This window comes from Epinephelus lanceolatus, chromosome 4, assembly GCF_041903045.1.
Source record: "Epinephelus lanceolatus isolate andai-2023 chromosome 4, ASM4190304v1, whole genome shotgun sequence".
NCBI classification, from domain to species: domain Eukaryota; kingdom Metazoa; phylum Chordata; class Actinopteri; order Perciformes; family Serranidae; genus Epinephelus; species Epinephelus lanceolatus.
The window spans coordinates 16,833,907-16,858,730 of record NC_135737.1 but is presented as its reverse complement, the minus strand read 5'-3'; the positions used below and the strand labels follow the sequence as shown (position 1 = coordinate 16,858,730).

The following is a 24,824-nucleotide window of genomic DNA, read 5'->3' as shown; positions in this document are numbered from 1 at the left end:
CTTTTTTTGTTATTGTTTATTATTTTGAAAGATATTGTGATTGCATTATAAGTTAGAGGGAATGGTTATTTTTGCTTTTTGTTTTTACTTAAAATAAATAAATAAAAGAAAAATGGTGTGTGATTTTTGCAGTAGTCTGTACCAAACAATTATGTTCTCTTACATGTGGAATATGATATGTAGGCCAGGGCATCTCTGTAGCACCACAATGCTTAATTTATAATGTTGAGACACATTTCACCTTTAGCACCTGTGGTTTGGATTTTGCACTTGTGCATATTGCGATTTCCATAATATTTACATGAATTGTGCAGCCTTAGTTGCCAGTGAGTAAATGCTACCTCAGTCCCACCAAAAACATTTGTGTATGCTTTTGACACTACTGCCTGTTCGAAATAAATGAATAAAAAAAATAAAAATAAAATAAAAACATATCCTAATCATTTGGGATTTTTCTGCTATACTGACCTCACACAGAGTTGTGATTTTTGTGTGCTGTTTCAACCTTGGTAATAGCATATCAATATATTATCAAAAGCTACTGATAAATGCTGAATTTATAAGCCAACTTTATTTCAGTTTAGGGTGTTGGTTCAGAGCGTCTCACATTTTGCTTTTTTCAATTCATAATCATTTGTTAATTTCTATTGTTTTCCCTGTAGTACACTTTGCAGATGCATTCAGTGCATATTTTGACTGCAGTTTGAGCTGTTGCATCAAAATAGATGCATGTTTTTATGAGTGTGATTAGAGGTCAGCTACAAAAATGTAAATCAGAACATTAACATAGCAGCAGCTATTTTTGCCTTTTGCAGAAACCACACCATCTACTTTCACAGCCTTGTTAAAGTATGAGGAAAACAAAATCGCTGATTGGAAATGATGCTGTGATGCTGCTACTAGGATTATTTTGTCAGTGAATCCTTAAAAGGGCCTGTGACATTTGCTGCAGCCTCTGCACTTGAAGCAAACAAACATCAAGACAGCCTGGTCCAAACTCATGTTTATTTCCCCTTTTATATTAAAAAGAAAAAAAAAACTCAAAACACATCAAAGACACTGAGATGGAATACATTTGCTTGGCAAATTTGGAAGAAGGTTATTATATTTTGAAATAAAAATTTCATATTCCAGTGGAAAGAATTAAGGACTTTAACAGGTCCTAGCAGCTGCTCACTGAGGCTTGGTAACCATAATTAGGATTGGCACTTTCAAGCATGCTTTTAGTGACCAGGGAGTCCAGACAAGGCTCTCTCAGTTTGGGGTTTGAGGCTATGCTAGACCAAAGAAAAAGGTCATTCACAATCAAGGTCTCAAGGGGAGCTTTTTAAAGGCCCTTTCTCCTTCCAAATCAATCACAATTTCACAGGCAATTCTTCAAACACTGTTAGAGAGTGCAATGACCTATTGCCATCTGTAGCCTCAGTGTTGTAGTGAGGTCATTTGCAAACTATTGTGGCACTGAAATGGCATCTTCATGATTTGTGTTCATGGTTAATGTAACTATTGATTAACAATTTTGAAAATGGCAGAGCTTTTAAAGTACCTTCTTTTACCTTCTTTTTTGTTTTCAAGTTTGCAGCATGTACACAATAAGAAAACAGTTTATTTCGCATTTGTTTTAGGATAGAACAAAGTATGCTCTACTGACTTCCCCTAACTGTACAGAACTGGCCTTGTTTCTATCTGCACTCATGAATGTCAGTGTGGTGAGAACAAACATTTAACCCTGAATGTATTATTTCAGAAATCCCATCACTCAAGGCCCAGATGTTTTAAATGATTTACATTTGAAAGGCTCGGGTCAAATCGACGTGCAGGGGCATTTTCAGAGGGATAAGGACACTGAATCTCACACAAGTCTGCCTGCTCTATATGCAGGTGGTGACAATCCAGCATTTTTCTGGCCTTAATCCTAATGCTTTTCATGCTGCATTTTATGTAACTGAAATGTAAAACACTGTATGTAGCGCTCGTGCCTGCCTAGCTGGAGTAATATATATTCATATTGTCTGGCGTGGCATGCTATACCCATCATCTTTCTGGAGCAGTGTGCTGGATTAAGAGTTGGATGGTTTTCAGAATGATCTTCTCAACTCTGAAACAACCCCCTCCCCTGTGGCCCTGGCACACACAGCAAGCTGAAAAATAACTCTGTTTAAATGAGAAATGTATATTGAAATTATTTTTTTATAGTTGTGGTCACGGGTCATTTTTAAAGCATTGGTCAGTGTGTATAGCCTCCTCCTATGCAGCAGTAAATGTGAAAGTATTGTCAGTGTCCACGTACCAAAGGAGTTTTCTATAAAGAGGCAGAAAAGGCAGCAGACGACTGATGTGTTACACGCTGATTTAAAATATTGTGTATTATGTCTGTCATTCCTTCCTCAAATAATGTTCATATTTAAGATTACTGTTAGGTGCTTGTTGATTTGCATTATTGGGTAGTGTTATTATTTTCTGATTATCTGAAATGATTAATCAGTTAATTGATAAGTCACTTGACAAAAATGATCGTATCTATTGTAAAGTGATTATATTTGGATTTTTGAAATGTTAGTAAAACAAGTATTCTGGAGATGTTAGCTTAGGATCTGGAAATTTGTGATACATTTTTAAAACAAACTGCCAATTAATCAGTCATGAAAATTATGATTTGTTGCAAGACACAAGAGTATCAGATTTCCAAAACAGCATGTTGTTTTTGCTGTGCTCTGAAAGGTACTCTGTTATGCTACATTAAAGTGTACTTAAAACAATTACTATAGAGACAGACACGATGAGGAAATCCCTTTTGCACGGCTGATGATTATGTTTTAGTAAATGAAAAATGTTTAGTCCTACAATATATCCTATAACATGCAGTTTCTGCATGGGAAGAGTGGATGATGTTAATCCACTGCAGCATCATTATCCTCTGACTCGTTCTTCTTTACACTGCAATATGAAGGGACAATGAAGCAGCTTCTCTATAAGAGTCACACCTCAGAGGTTTGCATTTTCATTGTGTGTTTTTAGGGGTCTTAAAGCTGTTGTGATTTTTACATACTGTGGTTCCACCTCAAGCAATGTTGGATTATTACAGACTGACCAGGAGATTTCACAATAAAATGAGTCTTTGGTCACATCAAGTGGCAGAGAGGCACTTCATATGACTTCAGTCTCAGGTGCTGATCTGGGATCTGGGATTAATGAAACCTCCACATCTTCTATTAGAGAACTTGAATGTTTCATAAACATCCACATAGCAGAAAAGTCAGTCCAGAACAGAGAAGACAACTAATCAGCTAAAAAGAAACAGGTAGAGAAGAAATATAATAGGTTGGTATCTATAGAGTAAAGCATTAGAGTTTTAATAGAAGACAGCCTTTCAAGGCAACTGTGTTTTGGCAGCCTGAGCAGAAACACTTAACCTCTTCACAGTAAATTACATTATGCTTTGGGGCGTCACTATGTGATACTATAAATCAAGAGCAGGTGGGCACATGTTTAAGTGTGATTTCATCGAAGGTGACCGTTGTCTAGAAAAGTAAATTGAAAAAGATTGGAAATATGGCTGTGTGACTGAGGTGACTGGTGCAGCGGTTCATCTGTTGACTGAATTACTGTTTTAAAAAAGATGGTACAGGATGCTTTTAAGTGTCTGCCATACATTACTGAATATGTTAAGTCAGTGGATATATAAGCTGTGAAGTTGGTCTATAATGAACTAAAGGTGAGGCATGCCTTCCTTACCAAATCATCCCATATGCCATTGTGTCAGCTTGAACTATGTAGGCCATGTAAATAGGGTTGAGTCAGTAAAGGTCAAGCTTCTCGCTGAATGAGATTAAATCCTGTCATCTCAACCAGGTCCCTTAGTAGCATTAAGTGGTAGAATTACATAGAAAATCAGGCCACATTATGCAACGGTTAGAATTCAGTCTTGGTAACCTTCAAATACTATAATGGAGGTGATCTACTAGTCATTCGACCAATAACTTTTCTGTTACTATTTCATGTGATCTGGCTAATACTGTCACCACCCCTGTTTCTTCTCTTCTTACAGGCGGCATCTTTGAGACACTTGAGAATGAGCCCATTAGTGTTGAAGAACTGGCCTTTAAATTTGCTGTAACCAACATAAACAGGAACCGGACCTTAATGCCAAACACCACATTGACCTATGACATCCAGAGAATAAACCTATTTGACAGTTTTGAGGCCTCAAGAAGAGGTAAGGAAGCTCTTGTTCACTTCTGAAAGCTTTTTGCGTCGAAGAAATCAATAATAGATTGTTTATGACAGGAGTGTCTCTCCAGTTGGTCATTTGTTATTTTCTGTTTCATTACTTCAGCCTGCGACCAGTTGGCTTTGGGTGTTGGGGCAGTATTTGGCCCCTCTCACAGCTCATCTGTCAGTGCAGTCCAGTCTATTTGTAACGCCCTGGAAGTCCCTCACATCCAGACACGCTGGAAACACCCCTCAGTGGACAACAAAGACAGCTTCTACATTAATCTCTACCCGGAATACACCTCCATAAGCCGGGCCGTGTTGGACATAGTGCAGTACTACAAGTGGAAGACGGTCACTGTTGTCTATGAGGATGCAACTGGTGAGTCAAACCAGTAAAGCATTTAAACAGCAGCCCAGTATGTCAATTAAAACACGCAAAGCACAAAGACTTGAGTGTCAAATTACATATATATTTCCAAAAGTGATGGTCACATGTATTTACAGCAATGTGGGAACTGGTTGTTATGTTTGTGCATGTGTGAATACTGTATGTGTTTGTGTGTGACAGTATATCCACATAAAAGGTGTGGACCTGAGCACTCATGTGTAAGTGTTTGGTGGTAGGCAGGAAGGACCTCCACTGAGTTCAACTTGAAGGTTCAGTGTGAAGGATTTAGGGGGGATATAAATAAATATATAAAATAATTAGTATGTTTGCTTTAGTGTCAATTAGAACTGTGTTTTTGTTATAGTAGAACCAGCATTTATATCTACATAGGCAGCGGATCCTTATCCAAGGTAGTCTCGCCACCAGATAATCAGAGATCTCCGCCTTATGATAGTCTGGGGGCATTCCTTTCTAAAGTGTGTTTAACACACCGGAGAAAACGGCCGGCAACAAAGCAACGCCTCTTGCATTTTTTAAAAGGACACACCCTCCCAGAAATGTGCACTCCCCCTTTTCTCGTCCACAAGGAAACAAACACACAGAGAGCTTGAAAATGGATGCCGAGAGATTTAACTCCGTTTTATCAAACGTGTGCTCAATCCACAAGATTGTGGAAATGAAGGACTTACAGCGACTTTGTTTAAAACTTTTAACGCAGTCGGACTATGTTTACGAGCACAAGAGTTCAGCGAGCCACCAAAGGACCGCCCTGTGGATTTACTATTGTTTCTGCAACGTAGGGAGTTTTTTTAAACTCTGAAATTGTATCCGCCCATCTAAACACAAAATCAGGGAGAAAGACATCAGTCTTTAGTTAAGCAAAGCGTCTAAAGACTGACTTGTGAGTCTATATCCAAGGAGTCCACCATGTTGCACCACCATGTTTCTACAGCAGCCCAGAAAGGATAGACCAAACACTAAGAGACCTCTTCTTCAAAATTCAGCCTCTGGCTAAAACCTCGTCAATGTCTGATCTTTAGTTATCAAAGAAGGAAAGCACATTAGCAGCAGGCCCCTTGGAAAACCACTCAGCCTTGCAGCAAATTTCCCCCAGTGACCACTTACGGTATTGCAGCAAAAAAAAATCTGCTGCAGCTCAAAAAGCATTTTCCTATAGGCCACCATTAAATAAGACACGTCTGTAAAAGTGTTAACAGGACACCTCAAACTGCAAAGAAGGTCAATTGTGAATCTTTGTATTGTGACTTTTTTAGGCATAGGGATTTTATATTTGTAGGTATTTCTTCAGGCTGAGCAAAGTTATTTAAAAATCTGTGATGTCATCACAATGTTCAGTCTATGAGCCCAGCAGGAACTTGCGGGTGGGGCCAGCGGGAGAAACACTACTGTGAATATACAGTGGGCCACATACTGCGTAAGTAAATAAGGAAGCTAGAAACTTTTCTGGCATATGTGCCAGGCAAGCATCTCTATTGGAATGAATTGGTGCCATCTTGGCGTCCAGGATCTAGTTATTATTAGAATCGATGATTAGCAGGTGCTGGGTTAGCAGCCTGTCTGCAATGAGTCAAACAGCACTGGAGAAACACTGGTTTGTAATGAGAAACTGCTTTAACCATTTTTTTTGTTTGTTTGTTTGTTTTGGAGAGGAGCAGAGTTCTGCAGATAATTAAGCTCCCAGTACAAACATCCTGAACAATTAACACTGAAGGAATTCTACCCGAGAGTTCACGCTTGTCACACGGGAGAAGTTTCAACTGGTTGCAATCTGCAATACTCACAGCTTGATGCCACTAAATCCTACACACTGCTAAGTGATGAGAGGCACCGTGCAATGGTTGCAATAGGTAGTTATGATGGGATGTTGAGGATTCAATTACAGTAACAGCACCCACAAGTCACAGGTGCACCACTGAAATCTGTTCAATACTTACAACAACAACAACAAAACCCAAGCTTATTTTATCTCTGTCATAATAACAGGGTGATCATATATTACTCAACAGTATTGCTCATTCATTATAAAAACAATAACTGGCAGATTTGAAAATATTAAAAAAAAATTGATACAGCCCAGCATAAAGAACATTCACTGTAACTTAGTAGGTTAGTAACTTACCACGTCATCATGCCAGTGATTTACATAGTACTATCCCACAGAATTACTGGGTTTCCAACTAAAGCACTATGATTTACATCATATTATTTAGTGTATATAATAATGAAATGCCAAATTCACCAGCAACTGCGTACAGATATAAAACATCACAATGTGCCAAATGATGCTGTAGTCTCATCTGCTAGGCCTAAAGCCAAATGGCTGCATAAAAACCTGTAATGCCAATCATCCCACCTTGCTTATCATTGACGACAACAGCCTATCACAACTGCAATACCTTGAACTATTCCACTTACACAATCAAAGCACATCCAAACTGACTGTCACATCAGCCATCACATCCACCACTGAGCACCAGGAGGATACCACTGAAGCAAAATGACATCATCATGTAAACTAAAGTTTATATAAAGAAGGCCACGGGAGTTAATTGGAAATACGTTTATAATAATCACAGACAGTACAAGGCCCAAGCTGAGTAAGATTAAGCACCCAGTCTTCAAACTGCAGCACACTGTAGATGGGTATGGAGCTTGTGTCTTACCTTTGCAAGAGCTTCTTTGACTTTGTGTTTGCAAACTCATACTCCTCTCAGCAGGTCAGACTCCACAGCCAACAGTCACATGCAGTTTTGGTGTGTTAATGGTCAAGGTGTTCACTCAGTTTCCTATGGATTACAGGTTGTGATTACAAACTGCATTGGCAGCAATGTCCAAACAGAGAAGTATATCTCTCACAGCCTGGTTGTACATGAGGCGGTTGTGCAACAAATCACTACAAGAATCTGATGGGATACCTGATGCTGAAAATGATTCACTGCAGCGTCAAACTCCCGCCATCACCGTCTGCACGGAGCAGCGGCTGGCACGTGTTCCCCTGTGTGGCCTCTTTACCTGGCCCAAAAAAGTTGACATCCATCTTTGACGAGACAGCTTTGCTAGCTTCATTACTGATGATGTCATATGCTAGTGATGTTAAGCTCCAAAAACAGATTATCTCGCACAGCAGCCCTTTCAGAGCAGTAGTATCTCTTGGTACCTATGTAGTATCCATGTGTCGCTTCAACATACTGTAATCACGTGCCAATCACGAACGAGGTTAACCTGCTTCTAGCGTGCAACATCCTGTAGTTGAAGTACATATCTACACCGGGCTAACTTGAATGTTTTATTTTGAAATCCGAAAGTTACGGTGACTATCGTGTCTGTATTGACGTCACTTGACGAGTTCAGGAAAATATGAACTTATTTATTGTCCTTAACTGTTACGGCTGGAGGGCAGTGGGCACATATTTTTTAGTGCAGGAATATAGGGTAAGGTCAAACTCCTTGAACTCCAGGTGGAAATTTTGCTTTGAGGGAGACAAGAAACCAGAGCTAAGGCTAACTTTCTTTAAAAGAAAAGTGTTCATCAATTGTTCACGAGTGGTGGCAGTTGGAGGTTACATGCTTCATCCTCTGGTGGAATTAGTAGGCTATTCAGTCAACCAAATGTTGCAGAAGCAAACTGCATGCACTGAATATATATTTGCATATATTTGAATATATATATATATATACAGTACAGGCCAAAAGTTTGGACACACCTTCTCATTCAATGCGTTTTCTTTATTTTCATGACTATTTACATTGTAGATTCTCACTGAAGGCATCAAAACTATGAATGAACACATGTGGAGTTATGTACTTAACAAAAAAAGGTGAAATAACTGAAAACATGTTTTATATTCTAGTTTCTTCAAAATAGCCACCCTTTGCTCTGATTACTGCTTTGCACACTCTTGGCATTCTCTCCATGAGCTTCAAGAGGTAGTCACCTGAAATGGTTTTCCAACAGTCTTGAAGGAGTTCCCAGAGGTGTTTAGCACTTGTTGGCCCCTTTGCCTTCACTCTGCGGTCCAGCTCACCCCAAACCATCTGGATTGGGTTCAGGTCCGGTGACTGTGGAGGCCAGGTCATCTGCCGCAGCACTCCATCACTCTCCTTCTTGGTCAAATAGCCCTTACACAGCCTGGAGGTGTGTTTGGGGTCATTGTCCTGTTGAAAAATAAATGATCGTCCAACTAAACGCAAACCGGATGGGATGGCATGTCGCTGCAGGATGCTGTGGTAGCCATGCTGCTTCAGTGTGCCTTCAATTTTGAATAAATCCCCAACAGTGTCACCAGCAAAACACCCCCACACCATCACACCTCCTCCTCCATGCTTCACAGTGGGAACCAGGCATGTGGAATCCATCCGTTCACCTTTTCTGCGTCTCACAAAGACACAGCGGTTGGAACCAAAGATCTCAAATTTGGACTCATCAGACCAAAGCACAGATTTCCACTGGTCTAATGTCCATTCCTTGTGTTTCTTGGCCCAAACAAATCTCTTCTGCTTGTTGCCTCTCCTTAGCAGTGGTTTCCTAGCAGCTGTTTGACCATGAAGGCCTGATTGGCGCAGTCTCCTCTTAACAGTTGTTCTAGAGATGGGTCTGCTGCTAGAACTCTGTGTGGCATTCATCTGGTCTCTGATCTGAGCTGCTGTTAACTTGCGATTTCTGAGGCTGGTGACTCGGATGAACTTATCCTCAGAAGCAGAGGTGACTCTTGGTCTTCCTTTCCTGGGTCGGTCCTCATGTGTGCCAGTTTCGTTGTAGCGCTTGATGGTTTTTGCGACTCCACTTGGGGACACATTTAAAGTTTTTGCAATTTTCCGGACTGACTGACCTTCATTTCTTAAAGTAATGATGGCCACTCGTTTTTCTTTAGTTAGCTGATTGGTTCTTGCCATAATATGAATTTTAACAGTTGTCCAATAGGGCTGTCGGCTGTGTATTAACCTGACTTCTGCACAACACAACTGATGGTCCCAACCCCATTGATAAAGCAAGAAATTCCACTAATTAACCCTGATAAGGCACACCTGTGAAGTGGAAACCATTTCAGGTGACTACCTCCTGAAGCTCATGGAGAGAATGCCAAGAGTGTGCAAAGCAGTAATCAGAGCAAAGGGTGGCTATTTTGAAGAAACTAGAATATAAAACATGTTTTCAGTTATTTCACCTTTTTTTGTTAAGTACATAACTCCACATGTGTTCATTCATAGTTTTGATGCCTTCAGTGAGAATCTACAATGTAAATAGTCATGAAAATAAAGAAAACGCATTGAATGAGAAGGTGTGTCCAAACTTTTGGCCTGTACTGTATATATATATATATAGATGTGTGTGTGTGTGTGTGTGTGTGTGTGTGTGTGTGTGTGTGTGTATAAGTAACCTTATCTCAAGATTAGGTCTAATTACGAGTTCTTATATTCATAATTCACTGGATTTTTAAAAATTGACCCTTATGAGCGAAGATCTTGTAATTACGAGATGTCTAGCCTATTTCTTTTATATTTCGTGAATGCAATGCGCTTCCGATTGTTGTGCCGATAAGATTCAAAGGTTGAACTTGTTTTTCAGTTCGTACAATGTATGTAGAAAGGAATGTTGGCGCCCTCTTGTGGATACAGTCCAGAACTGCAACATGTAATTCGTCAAGCTAGCGTCTACATTGAGATGACAGTTTATAAGCACTTCCGTTAAATGTTTCAAAAATAAAATCCCCGAGTGTATTCAGAAAGTAGTGTTGGTGTCCTCTTGTGGACACCGTCTAGACCTGCAACGTGTAACTCGTCAAGCTGGCGTCAATATTGAGATGACAGCTTATAAACACTTCTGTCAAATGTTTCAAAATAAAGCCCCTGAGCGTATTCAGAAAGCAGTGTTGGCGCCCTCCCGTGGTCATAGTGCGGGACTGCAACAGAAAAATCGTTAAGATGGCGTCAGGAAATTAACCATTAGGTGCATCACACTATCTGCTACACCCTTATTCTTTTAAAACATGCACTGAGGTTGAGTAAATGCGGACCTGCCGTCTTATACATGCAAATACAAAGTGTATGCTTTAGAGTAGGATGTACACGAAAATATGGGACAAGTTGCGTCTTATATTGATTCAGTATGAGGAAGTGCATTTTATTTTTCAATATGGCATTAGAATTTTTTTCAACGTGAGTTTAATGTCTGCTTTAAAAAAAACAAGGCAAATATTTGCTGAATTGATGGCAAATTATTTTTGAAAAGGACTGCTGTTAGAAGTAGCCACCAACATTTGCCCATTGCGATTAATGGTAAAACGTTATGGGGCTAACCAGAGCTAACTAGCCTACTGCAATTTCAGCTATCTCACCGGAAGTTTGACCTATAATCATTTTATCAGTACTGCCCCAGATAAAGGTGAACAGCAGCTGAAAGTTCCCACATTTCAATTACTGTTTACAGCACTAAATAGCGTCGCTAGTGCTAAACCGCAAAGAAAAAAATGTGAACGTTTTATTTTGAAAGCTGGAAGTCAAGGTGATTATCTTGTCCACTTGACGTTTCTTGACGAATTTAATGTGTTGCAATTCCTGCCTGGGGCCACTAGAGGGCAGTGTTCACTCGTATTTTTTTTTTTTTTTTATTGTGGAAATAGATGTTTTTATTATAGAAATATAGACTAATTCGGCGAGCGATTTGTGTATGCCGCCATCTTGCGGCGGCGCCATTGCTGCAGTGACATGTGTCAGTCATCAATTCATTATGCTGTCATTGTGAACTGACTCTCTACAATGACAGCATCATGAATAGCTGAATTGATGATGTTAGACAGTGGCCTCTGGTAACTGATGAAGGTATCTTAAATGAGTACCGATATTAATATAGAAATTAATCATTTGTTTGAGCGATAAGCAGGAAAAATTAGAGTAATAGGGAGATAAAACACTGTAATATAACGTTAGCATAACGTTACGTTACGTGTGCTGACGTTAGCAAGCTAGCAGCGTGACATTTAATCATTATGGACAGGCTACGTGACCATCACATCATATTAAAGGCGATCATCGCCTTCAATATGATGTGATGGTCGTCTAAAAGGTGGTGTAAAATTTGCCCGACCCATCCGGAGCTGTTTTTGTGGTCATCGGAGGCCAAGCGATCAATAAAATATTCTTGAATACCTAAAACAAAACACAAACACGTGTTGTTGTTGTTTTCAGTCACGTAGCCTGTCCATAATGATTAAATGTCAAGCTGCTAGCTTGCTAACGTCAGCACACGTAACGTATGCTGACGTTATATTACACAGTGTTTAATGATACAGTCTATTATCTCCCTATTACTCTAATCTTTCCTGCTTATCGATCAAACATTTTATTAATTTCTAAAGTAGTATCGGTACTCATTTAAGATACCTTCATCAGTTACCGGAGGCCACTTTCTAACATCATCAATCCAGCTATTCATGATGCTGTCATTGTAGAGAGTCAGTTCACAGTGACAGCATAACGAATTGATGACTGACACATGTCACCGCAGCAATGGCGCCGCCGCAAGATGGCGGCATACACAAATCGCTCGCCGAATTCGTCGGTACAAGACGACGTCAAACTTTTTGATCTCGAGGTGATAATTTAGCATTAGTTGGCAGAGAGCCAGACAGAGGAAATAAATACAAATAACCAATTTCTGAATTAATCAAGGGGATCCTAGGGGAAAAAATGCAAAAGTAACATTAAATTATTGAAAATGTTCTGCAGTTCAGACAATTATCTTGAACAATTTCAATATTAAGACAATTGATTGAATTACTGATGCATTTTAGATTAAAAAAAAATTCAACATATTAATGCCACTATTTTGAATATGAAACTTTGCAATGATAACATTCTTAAATAAATTATGGTCTGCCTTAAAGCAAGGTGGCCACTGTCGTCCATGTGTTCAGTGAGGAGTGATGGCGCCCTCCTCTGGTCACAGTGCGGAACTACAGTTTATGCTAGCATTTCCGCTTTGAAAATAAAATCCCTGATCTTATTTAGAAAGGAGTGTTGGCGCCCTCTTGTGGTCACAGTTCATTAAGCTCGTGTCATTGTTGACGTGGCAGTTCATGCTGGCACTTTCGTTGAATGCTCTCAAAATAAAGCAGAGTCGTAGCCGACTAGTTCACATAAGGCAGTTTTCTCTTTCTTTTAAATTTAAGTTTTATGAAATATGGTTATACAGTTCACTCTTGACTGCCTTGATGCCAGGTGGAGATGACAGCTGACCTGAGAGTGTCAAGTGTAATCGAGAGCGCTCACTGCGATATCAATTTCGATGCAAATGTGTGCTAACACTTCCGGTGAAGACTTTCAAAATATAATGACCAAACCAGAGTAAATTAACTTAACGAAGTCATTGTGAAACGATTAAGTCAATTGTTGTGCTCGGTGTTAGAAACGTAAACCTTCCACACCCTACAGTGGCCAGTTATTTGCTGCGTATAAGTTGTTTTTCAAAGGAACAATGGACACACAAGCCCACGGGGAGATGGTGAGCTTGCTAGCATTTATGCTAACCTCAGTTTTAATTTAGTTAACAATTGAGTATTTGTAACGTTTCTATCCATATTCTGAGATAAATGGCTACTGGAACTGCGGTGCACTTTCTCTACCTAAACGATCACACAACAATGATAAGCCTGTTTTCATTCAGTAACGTCAGTAACGGCTCTGAGTGTGTGCTGAAAGCTAAAACCCAGGGGTTATGATGTTTGGGGCGTTGTACAAAATAATCTAGATTGTATTTGCAAGAATTGAATCTTAATTCTGCAGAATTTACATTTACCAGATGGATTTTCTACTCTTGATTTACTATATCTAATCTGACAGAGTGGATGTTGGGTAATTAAAAATGATAAAAGGTCTGTTAGGGGATCTCATTGTTTAATGTCTTTAGAAAAGCCACCTGAACTTTGTAATGATTAAAATTAGCATAATGATGAGACATGCAGTCACTGAAGCAGATGTATTTTATGAAAATTAAATACCATTAAGCCAAAAACAAAATCAAAAACGGCTCATGTTTTAATTACACAGTCTTAATTAAACTACAGCATACAGTACACACTTTTTTATTTGGAGTGCTATAGTTAAATGTCTAGAGAGGATGCTTGTTGTAAATATGTGATTGTTGAGTCTAATAATGGTCTTATTGTCTTCGAATTGCAGGGCTGATTCGTTTGCAAGAGTTGATCAAAGCTCCATCCAGATACAGCATTAAAATCAAGATCCGCCAGCTGCCTACAGGAAGTAAAGATGCCCGTCCTCTGTTAAAAGAGATGAAGAAAGGAAAGGAGTTCTATGTCATCTTTGACTGCTCTTACCAAACATCAGCTGATGTTCTCAAGCAGGTGAATAAGACAAACATCTGTCAGCATGTAGTCTACACTGGGCAGAGGGCATTTTTTTCAGGGTTTAATTCATAACTCAACATGCACAATGCAATGCTCTGTCCAATATCCAATTTGAATTTTTCAGTGGAGAGTAGTCTGTTATTTTTGTGTTTGTCTGCATTGCTTGTGCTTTAATATTCACTATGTGCAAGATTAGTCTAATTCTATCCCCCTCAGAAATCCTATGATCATTTCCAAATCCAAGCAGAGCCTATTTTTGAGCCAGACATACTAATTTAGAACCGAAAGCTGCACGGAAGATCAATTGGAAACACTACGCAAACATGAGCAAATTGTGACATATACTCACTCAGATACTTGTTAATGCAGACCATGCAAACAATACAAAATGAGGCAATTCAGTAAATGGGTGGAATGTGTAATTTGCAAGAGTCTCTTGGTATAGATGTGGTTGGATAGGGAAAGAAAAGATAATGCTGGCTGGAGAAAAACATGAATGTATAGTCAGGGGAGGAAACTGTGAACCACTCCTTCATCTCTCATCCTGTTTAGATCTTGTCCATGGGGATGATGACTGAATATTACCACTTCTTCTTCACCACACTGGTAAGAAAACTTTTCTAAATTTCTACATCTCAAGAACACATGAAGGTTGTTTTACTGAACGTATGTGCACAGAAACGTTGACTCTTATGTTTCCCTTTGAAACTGGATTGAAAAAGCTGATGGATATGCACGTCAGTAACATGCCGCGTAATTACACCATTCCATTGTCTTAATTAAGTGTCCTTTTATCCTGCACAAGCTTAGATGTGTGTATTCACCTAGAGATTCTGTTATGCAAAGATTATGCAGATGAACTCAAACATCTGTGGTTTGTTTTATAATAAGATTGCTGGATGTTTTCAGTGCCCTTGGCATAATTCCATGGTATTATACTGTATATTGTTCCGCTGTTTTAATCAAGTGTCCCTTTACCCTTGCTGTTTAACTTACATCTACTTTTGGGGTATTTTTAAGCAGAGTCACATTAACTCTGCACTGATGTTGTTGTACTTCTACAGGACTTGTTCTCCCTCGACCTGGAGCCGTACCGCTACAGTGGGGTCAACATGACAGGGTTCAGACTGCTCAACATAGACAGTCCTCAGGTGGCCTCAGTGGTGGAGAGGTGGGCCATGGAGCGACTGCAGGCTCCCTCCAAAGCTGAGACTGGAATGATGGAGGGGATGATGACAGTGAGTGACATTACTTTCCTCCTTTCATTCCTCATGTAAAATGTGTGGGAGTGTACAGGTCAGTACTGATGGTACTGTGATTGTTCACATAATGTAAGCAACATGCCCAACAGGCCAGTGGAAGCCCGTTTATTAAGCTCAACGTTAAACTGAAAATATATGGACAGTCTCAGCTTGTCTGCCAAGAAATGTTGGCTGAAAACAATGTTGGTCATGTAGTGTAAGAATTAATCCCTAATCCAGTAAAAGTGATATACTGCATAAATTGATTAAGAAAAAGTCATATAACCATGATATAACCATGTTTTATGCATAAGTTCTTATAACACTGAGTGAAATGCATCTATATGTGTTAAAACATTGTCATACATAACAAAGTATTCATGATATAAGTTCACATTGTATCCATGCTAAAAAGAACACACATAACCTATCACACATACACCAAGTGTTTGTATTACCTGATGCACATTAAAAGATTATATTGCATAAAGGCACAAGGGACTTATAGAAATAGTCCCTGACTTCCATATGTTTTTTAAAAATAGTGTAAACCTGAGCTCTAACCTAATGGTGGGATAATCTGGGGATTCACAGGCCAATGGAAAAATGATACACCATTAAAACATGCCTGGGCATGTTCGGGCAAGTCTGGACAAAGGCAAAAAGGCCGACCACCAATAGGTTTGGACTCAGGTAGGAAGGGCTAAAGAAAGAAGGTGGAGATTCTCCTGAATCTCCACCAGCATAAAAGGAGCACCTCAGAAAGTGAAACTTTAGTCCTGCTCCGGAGCGTGACTCGATGAGTTGTTTGTGTTAAAGCTTGTGAACACATTAAACTCGATTGCATCGGACTCTGCCTGTCTCCAGTGTTTCCTTGAGTATTACTTAGCTGACTCCAAGGTATCAGATCTACATCAAAGCGCAATTGAGAAGTCAAGTGGAGGACAAGGTCGGGTGCCTACGGGCCCACTTCCAGGCGCCAATTTTTGCCTCTACAGTCATCAGCCAATTTGATTTCCACACCTTGTTTCCCTATTTGATTTTGTATGTACCGTATATGTGCGAGGAAGACAGGACAAGTTGATAAATCACTAAATCTTCCCGGTTCTTTGCAGTTTTTGAAGCATTAAAGGAATAAACATAATTTTCATCCCATAATCAGGAAAATAAGTCAAAATGAACTCAAATCTAATTTTATTTTTTATTGCTGCATGTGCCTGTCAAGTGTAAACAAAAACTGCGCTAATATGAAATAAAGCCATGCTCAGCATCCAGACATAATCTCAGAGAGTGTATGTAAATGTGTAAACACATAGCCTATTTTGGGAAGCTGCGCAAGAACCTAACAAAGAATTATTTGGAGCCCCTCATCACCCACACTTGAGTCAGAACACAACAATCCACCACATTGTTTTCTGATTGTGTGTACAAACAGAAAAGTGTTTAAATAAGATTGTTCAACAAATTGTGCTCACTGTGGCAGGTTGTGGTCACCTCTTTGATTGATTTCCATGTAGTTTGTAAATGTATTGCTGCATTTTTTGGGGGGGGTGTTTTGTAGATACCATATGGTACCGTGCATGTGCATCAACAGTCCTGATGTGATAAGTGCATGATGTGATTCCCGCTGATGGATGCTGACGGTCGCGCTTCTCTTTCAGACTGAAGCAGCTCTGATGTACGACGCCGTCTACATGGTGGCTGCTGCTTCGCAACGCGCCTCCCAGATCACTGTCAGCTCCCTTCAGTGCCACCGACACAAACCCTGGCGCTTTGGATTACGCTTCATGAACATGCTGAAAGATGTGAGTTTGGTTTATGAATGTATGACATCCACCCCTCTTCCTCCATCCATCCATCCGTTTCACAGCCTGCTTGATTCTATTTCATTTCCTTGGGTGCAGGAGCAGAAACAATAGAGTTAGGAGATCAGATGTGATGAATGTGGAACATGTGTGTGAAGATTATATTTGAAATAATTTTTCTCAGGAGATAAGGATTGACATGCTACATGTTGGAGGTTTCTGAGATTAGTGGGTTGTCAGATGGTTTCTGGTAAGAGATGTCCACTGAGCGCCGCAGTGTTTTACATGGATGTTTAATGCAAATAGGACAAGATAATAAAGACTCCTCAAACTTAAAACTCTATTTAAAATATTTATTTAAAATTTCTCTCTCGATCCTCATTAATTAAGTTTGTAGGATGCCATAGAAGTAAGAAAAAAAAAAAAAAAAAATTAAATTCTGCTTAGCCTATTGATCTGACAGCAGACAGAAGAGGAACACAAAAGCACATTGAAATGCAAACACTGACAGTTTGAAAAACATGGAAAATATCTCAGTTTAATTGTGGAAGCTGACTTTCTCAGCTCTGCTAAGATACTTTAATTTGAATTTAATAGACTCCCTCGTTATGTTGCACTCTCTAATTAGATGTTTCTTTGACAAATGAGCTTTTCAATTGAGAGTGTGGACACAATATTGAAGGACACAGGCAATGCCAAAAGAGCTCAGAGAGCCTGAGTGTGAATAAATGAACTTTTCAGCTGTATAGCCTCAGCAGATATTGTCTTTAATTAGATGCACTTTTACATAAACACGCTGAAGTATAGAATATGAGCTTCATGTTCATTGGTGTTTAACAGCTTATTGCTCTGCATTCTGTCTTCTACTCGATAAACATGACGTCCTTTATCTTTACAAGGGTTGCTTTTATTACAGTGCATTAATTTAAAAGGACCATACTGGTGTTTTCTTTCCATGCTGTAGCCCATTTACTGCAAATAATTTTTACTTCATACTACCAGATAATATTTTCCAAAGCTTACCATATAATTTTCTGTAAGCCATCAGTGTTAAGGCTCAGCGAAAGCACAAGAGGGGCAATCAGGCAGGGAACTGAGAGAAAATGGCCAATATATACACTGAGGAGGCTGACAGGAGAATGAGGGGCAGGTGTGTGTGTGTGTGTGTGTGTGTGTGTGGGGAAAGGTGGAAAGAGCTGATGACAACTGTTGGAGGGTGTAGGAATAGCAGGGTCCGAAATGACAGGAGAGGTTAGTGGCAAACAGTGAAAATATTGAAACAGATATTATGAACTGATAGAAACCATGATAGCTTGTGTCAGTTCATTTTATTACTGTATCAAAATCAGTTTGAGAGTCTTCCAACTTTATGAAGTCTGTCACAGTGAACATCTTGTCTATCCTTATTTCTATCTCTACATGGTAATGTTGATGGGAGTTAGCAGTCTCATGTTTTACCCATTAGATTCACATTTTAGTGAGATAAAATAAACGTTATGCTTTGCTGTGTACTTTGATAAAAGGTGGAATTAGCTTAACTTTTTACACTTTAAAAAAAACTTTATTTATTTTACAGTGGTCCACATGGATAGTCAATGATCTGTCTCCTTATTTATGTTACAGTTTGGTTGACAGGAATGACTTATCTGATAATGCGATACTGTGCAGACAACTAGTGGCAGCCTGAATGGTGGAAAATACATTCAAAATCATTGTGGTACGCTTTGGAAAATGATCAGCAGTAGCATACAGAATTTCAGTTAAACTGTAAAAACATGCAAAATACCAACATGTTCTTTTAAGATTTTATTTTCAAACTGTATTATCTGAAGTGCCCCTGAGCAAGACATGGGCTCCAGGGCTGCTGCTCTGTGGCTCACCCTGCACTCTGCTCTCGTGGGGGAGGGAACGGGCAGAAATCAGCGCTGTATCACATATTTCATACCAGAAGTTAAGTTTTGCAGAGAAAGTTTCATGAACTCACAGCTCAAGTAAATTAGGTTCAGCTTTGCGCACTTGGACTATTTTCCTAAATGTACCAATGAACATGCAGAGCACGTTTGTTTGTGAGGGTGGCGTACGGAGGCCTGAGGAAAAAGCAAATGAGTTTTTCTCACAATGGTGCTGATGGTCTGTCCAGTATATTCACGGATAATCAGCAAGGTTTTGAGTGGTGTGTTGAAACTCATCCTTTATATCATCCGGATTGTCCAATCCAAGATGATCCATTTCATCACTGCATGTACAGTAATGACACCAACACATGGTCAAGACAGAGAGACTTTTGATTGGTGGGGATTTAAAAGGAGACTTAATGACATGAATAATCTGGACTTAGGGGTCAAGTAGGTCTCACAGATGTGTGCAATAAGACTGTGTGAAGCGGTCTAATTAAAGAGCAACTTCACCAAATGATAGCCTGTAACTTTCTATACATGCAAGAGATCCTTGCCATTAGAAATGGATTTAAAGAAACGTTCCTCGGATGTCATCAAGTTTAATCTTAAATCTTATGTTTGTGTGTGTGCGTTGACATGTACCACACTCAGTAACATGCATCACTCTCTCTCTTTTAATTTAAATCATAATGTAAAGCTTGTGCAGCAGTGCAGCTCTTAGATTCATTTCACTCTTAGTGTTGTTTTGTTTATTGCACATTGTGGGTACAAATGGCTCAGGATACATTTGCTTTGGTTCCAGTAGATTGAATCGAATTATTTTCAGTAACAAACTGACTGATGTAAGTTTCTCTTTAATGGCTGAAAGAACAAGATGATGAAATGTAAAGGCTTAGTGTTGTTCCACATCTCTTAATACACCTGTAATTGATTTCTTACAAAAAAATCCTCCAGACTGAGTGATATAGCAGGTGTGATATAGCAGCCTATATATACATATATATATGTATATATATATATATATACATATATATATATATATATATATAGATATATAGATATATATATAGATATAGATAGATAGATAGATAGATATATCGTAGAATCTAATGACCCCATGATGTAGCATAACACTAAATTAATTACCAAGATTATTAGATTAGATTCTAATTAATTGCAGTTCAAAAGGGGCAGTTCACTCAAAGACCCCTCAAAAGTAATTTATTCAGTACGTATGAGAATCTCAGTATGATATGTGGTGGTTTGAAGCTTTTGCCTGTACCATGTGCTCAGTGGCATTGGCTTGTGTGTCCCCAATAATTTCTAGTTCTTAGAGCTCACACACAGTGAGCTGTATTAGTGTGAGCTTCAACACAAGTCCTTCAAAGATAAACAAGTCACACTGTTCTTCTTCCACATACCAGCTTTATTTCCCAAATGTATTTTGATATTATTATCAGCTTCAGTTCATTGAAAAAGCCCATCAGCTATGTCCATTTTCAAACATATTAACTTACCCCCCTAAAGCTTACTCACAATAATCCACAGGCCTTGCTGTAATCAGTTTCTAAAAAATACATTCTTCTGAAGAACACCAACCGTATTATGTTTGTGCAGAAAGAAGAAATTCAGAACGAGCTGCATAGATTATCAGTCATAAGTTTCCAGTTTTTCAGCAATAATATGTAATAGGGTTGCAGTGGTATACCAGTTTTAAGGTATAGCATACTGTGTACATTTGCTTATCTACAATATTGACAAAAATGCAACTGGACAGAGAATCTCAACTTCATAGCAGTTGTTTTCAAAAGCAGGACTTTTAGCACATACTTCCATAAAAAATGGTTTCAAGTTTCAATTGTTTGTTTGTTCAACCAAAAATAACCCTTCTCATTTTCATTGCTTTTAGGGTCATTTAGTCTTATGATAATAATAATTTTGTAATACTGTGATACATTGAAACCACAATATTTTCTGAGATGGTTATTTTACCATGAAAATTTTATACTGTTGCAACCCTAATATGTAAATGAGAAAGCAGCAGCATGCTTTTGTTTTCATCAATGTGCAATTACATCATTCCTCACTCAGGTGTAATGCAACAGCCTCAAATAGGAATGTGGCCGTGGTTTAAAGGTCCGTGGTTTAAAGGTCCAGTGTGTAAAATTCAGGGGGATTTAGAGGCAGCTATCGGTAAGGACTGCAGATTGCAACCAGCTGAAACTTCTCCCAGTTAGGATTCCCTCAGTCTCCATCGTTCTGGAGGTTTTTACTGGGAGCCAAATTATCTGCAGAGGTCCCTTCCTCTGAAAAATAAACGGACCAGGTCATTACAACTGGTAACAACCCTGATTAAAATGACATCACGTTACAAATTAGTGTTTCTCTGATGCTTTTTGGCATGTCAGAGATGGACAGCTAATCTAGCACCTGCTAATCTGTGCTCACCATTTTTCTCTGATACCTTAAGATCCAGACATTCAGGAAGCTTTTACCAGGAGCCAAATTATCTGCAGAGAAGTCTTCCACTCCAAAACAGATCCAGTGATTTAAACCAGTAAAAACGCTGAATAAAGAAGTTTCATTGGTGATTTCCCAACACTTTCAGCACGGAGGGGCTGCTAATTATGGTGGCTGACGCAAATGGCCCTATCTAGAGCCAGTGTTTGGTTTATCCATCCTGGGCTGCTGTAGAAACATGGCAGTGCAACTTAATGATCTCCATGGACAAGGACTCACTCCCTATGTAGATAAAAACAGCTCATTCTAAGACAACAAAAACATAACGATTCTTTATTTCAAGTAATTATACACTTAACAAAACATAATTATTATATTAGATTCCATATTCCTTTTGTCACAAAATATTCCCATAAATCCTACACACTGGGCCTTTAAATCTTGGATCTACCCTCACCACATGTTTCTAAAAGGCTTGATATATGAAGACTTGTGTTATGGGGTGAACTGGTGCTTTAATTCTATCTTCAGAGCACTTTGATTCGCTGCCAGAAAAAAAAAATTAAATCATAAAATGCCATGGGCTGAACATTTGCAAATTTACAGTAGGTGTATTGATTTGCAGATATGCCATCTTCCCATAAAGAAACTGGCTTCTCAGCTTCCTCTGTCTGTGCAAAATTGAGATGCAGCTCATTTCTCTAAGCCCTCTGTAACAGAGATTTAACCTGACTGTTATTCAGCTGAGCTCACTTCATTATCAACCGCATTCAAATATCTCTGAGCTCTGCTGCCCACCCGCTGCTCTCCACTCAGAGGCCATGCTTGCCTGCTCCATTTACATTACTGTCCACCATGTTACATACACAGAGATACTTAATATTTCCATTGAGGATCCAGCCAATGCACAAATGTCCATTAAGATGCAGTTAGCCTTTGTCAGTGTTCTTAGCTTAATGCAGCACTCATCAATTATTAATTTTATAAGAACTGTTTTAATTTTTCCAGGCTTCCACTTGACTTTCATTTATGTATATGACAAAATTTCATGACACAAATGAAAAACCGAGGGATTCATTGGTTTTTTTTCTTCTCTTTCTTTGCCACAGGCACAATGGAACGGCTTGACGGGACAAATAATTATAAACAAGACGGACGGCCTGCGGAAAGAATTTGATTTAGATGTCATCAGCCTAAAGGAAGATGGCTTGGAGAAGGTGAACTATCTGACCCGTGTCTATACTATCAGTGCAGACTGTTATTGTAGACATTCATGGCAGAGCTGAACAGAGTTGGAAAACAGGGCCACTACTATTCACTGAAATCTCCTTTTTTCTAAAATTGCAGAAACATGACTTGTCTATAAAACAATAGACTGCATCTTAAAATCTGATGCACTAATTATACCTCAGAAAAGGAACTTTTTGAACTGTTTTGACACATTGCTCTTGCAAATAGTTGTAGCTGTCATATGGAGGTCAAAAGTTGATGCTCCTTTAATCACACTGACAATGCTGCGCTCAGTTTTGGCAGGTTATTAATAAGCCTATCATGATGAAGGAATTAAACTTAAGTTAACACAGTTGAAGCTGTAACCAGAGGAGTTATTATTTTCCACATTTGTCTTTAAGTCAAAATTAATTGTTCTTTCTTTAAGCTCAGGGATCTGTGATTAAAATGCTTTCTCTTTATTATTTCTGCAAGACAATCGCGGGCAACAACCGCCTGAATAAAGTGTGGAAAAAGGTTTGTACTCTAACTGCCCTGGCAGACTAAAGGAATGTTGATACTGTTTATTAATTACTTTACCTGCTACCCTCTGTGATGTCTCCCCTTTTTCCAAAAAAAAAAAAAAAAAGTTTTAGGTACTGGTGGGAAGAAATGTTCAACATTTCTACTCTTTATCAAATATTGTGTTTTATATTCTTTTCCTTTTCCCACAAGCTCTCATCTCAGTTTGTTCTTCCACTGTAATTTTTCTACTTCCTAGTACTTGTTTCTTTTACCTTCTTTGCATTCCTTATCGTGATCATGTGAAGGTGACTTGGCAACTATGGGTCTTTGATATGTAATCAGTGTGGTTATTTGGATATTTTCTTCTTTACAGATTGGTGTGTGGAACTCCCAAACAGGCCTTAATTTAACAGAAAACAACAAGGATTCATCCACAAATGTGACTGACTCGATGGCCAACAGGACCCTCATTGTTACAACTATTCTGGTATGGATTAAAGTAATTATCAGGCAGCATTTGATCAGGAATGTCTTAACATTACTAATGAAGTCAATTATGCACCTTATTCCAGGAAAATCCTTATGTCATGTATAAGAAATCTGACAAGCCGCTGTATGGGAATGATCGCTTTGAGGGTTACTGCCTGGACCTGCTCAAAGAGCTCTCCAACATTTTGGGCTTCTCCTATGAGGTAAAGCTGGTGTCTGATGGCAAATATGGCGCTCAGAATGACAAGGGGGAGTGGAACGGCATGGTGCGAGAACTCATTGACCATGTGAGTAGCAATCAATATTAAATGTGAGAGAATATCTGTGTAATCAGCAGCATCATCTGTGTTTGACTGTGGCTCTGCTTGATGTTTTTGTTGTCTTGTTTTTGTTCTGTGCCAGGTGGCTGACCTAGCCGTGGCCCCTCTCACTATCACGTATGTGAGGGAAAAGGTGATAGATTTTTCCAAGCCATTCATGACGCTGGGGATCAGCATCCTCTACCACAAACCCAACGGCACCAACCCAGGAGTGTTCTCCTTCCTGAACCCACTGTCCCCTGATATCTGGATGTATGTGCTGCTGGCATGCCTCGGGGTCAGCTGTGTGCTGTTTGTTATTGCCAGGTAAAAGCATAGAGCGAATTTTAATAAATAGGACCAAAGGATTGGTCTGTGTAAAAAATCCTTATCTATAGCTTTAGCTAGACTTAACTTCATACAGTATGTTCGTTATTGTTGATTGCACTTTAAGCAACATTGTTTCACCAGAAAACTAAATTCCACTTTAGCTGAATATTTTGATGTCCTGTATGCTACAGGGAAGTTGGACTTTCAATTCATTGTGGACTGCTGCAGTAACTGACCACAGTTATGTGTCTGTGTCCTTGGTCACAGTTGACTCAATATAATTTTTGCCTGTTTGCATTATGTCCCCAACATACATTGGAAAACAGCCAAAATGCAGGTAGTAATGCAGTTTTTCTCCATTGCATACACACAAAAAATGAACCTATGCAGAGAATTCTGAAAACTTGAAGCTCCAGTATCAACAACAGGACTCCAGACTGCTAAACTCTTATCACAATTTCATTGTTTTCACTCAAGTAGTAATTCTAAATCACATTATTGCAAAACTCTAAACACAAACTGCATCATATAGCACACTCTGTTCACCTAGAAAACACTGGCCTTCAAAATGCCACACCCCAA

General features: G+C 39.1%; 1 protein-coding gene across 2 annotated transcripts in view; it reads left to right on the top strand.

The window, feature by feature from the left end:
* LOC117260215 (glutamate receptor ionotropic, kainate 1) overlaps positions 1–24,824 on the top strand; it is a 36,529-nt gene that overhangs the window by 7,028 nt on the left and 4,677 nt on the right. Inside the window, exons 2-12 of one of the 2 annotated variants that reach the window (XM_033632148.2) lie at positions 4,049–4,216; positions 4,337–4,594; positions 13,802–13,983; positions 14,539–14,592; positions 15,051–15,224; positions 16,889–17,032; positions 22,500–22,607; positions 23,095–23,136; positions 23,498–23,611; positions 23,697–23,900; positions 24,016–24,239. In XM_033632148.2, the coding sequence (XP_033488039.2) occupies positions 4,049–4,216; positions 4,337–4,594; positions 13,802–13,983; positions 14,539–14,592; positions 15,051–15,224; positions 16,889–17,032; positions 22,500–22,607; positions 23,095–23,136; positions 23,498–23,611; positions 23,697–23,900; positions 24,016–24,239 (1,672 nt within the window). The remainder of the gene's footprint in view (positions 1–4,048; positions 4,217–4,336; positions 4,595–13,801; positions 13,984–14,538; positions 14,593–15,050; positions 15,225–16,888; positions 17,033–22,499; positions 22,608–23,094; positions 23,137–23,497; positions 23,612–23,696; positions 23,901–24,015; positions 24,240–24,824) is intronic. The other variant, XM_033632149.2, reaches the window with a different exon arrangement.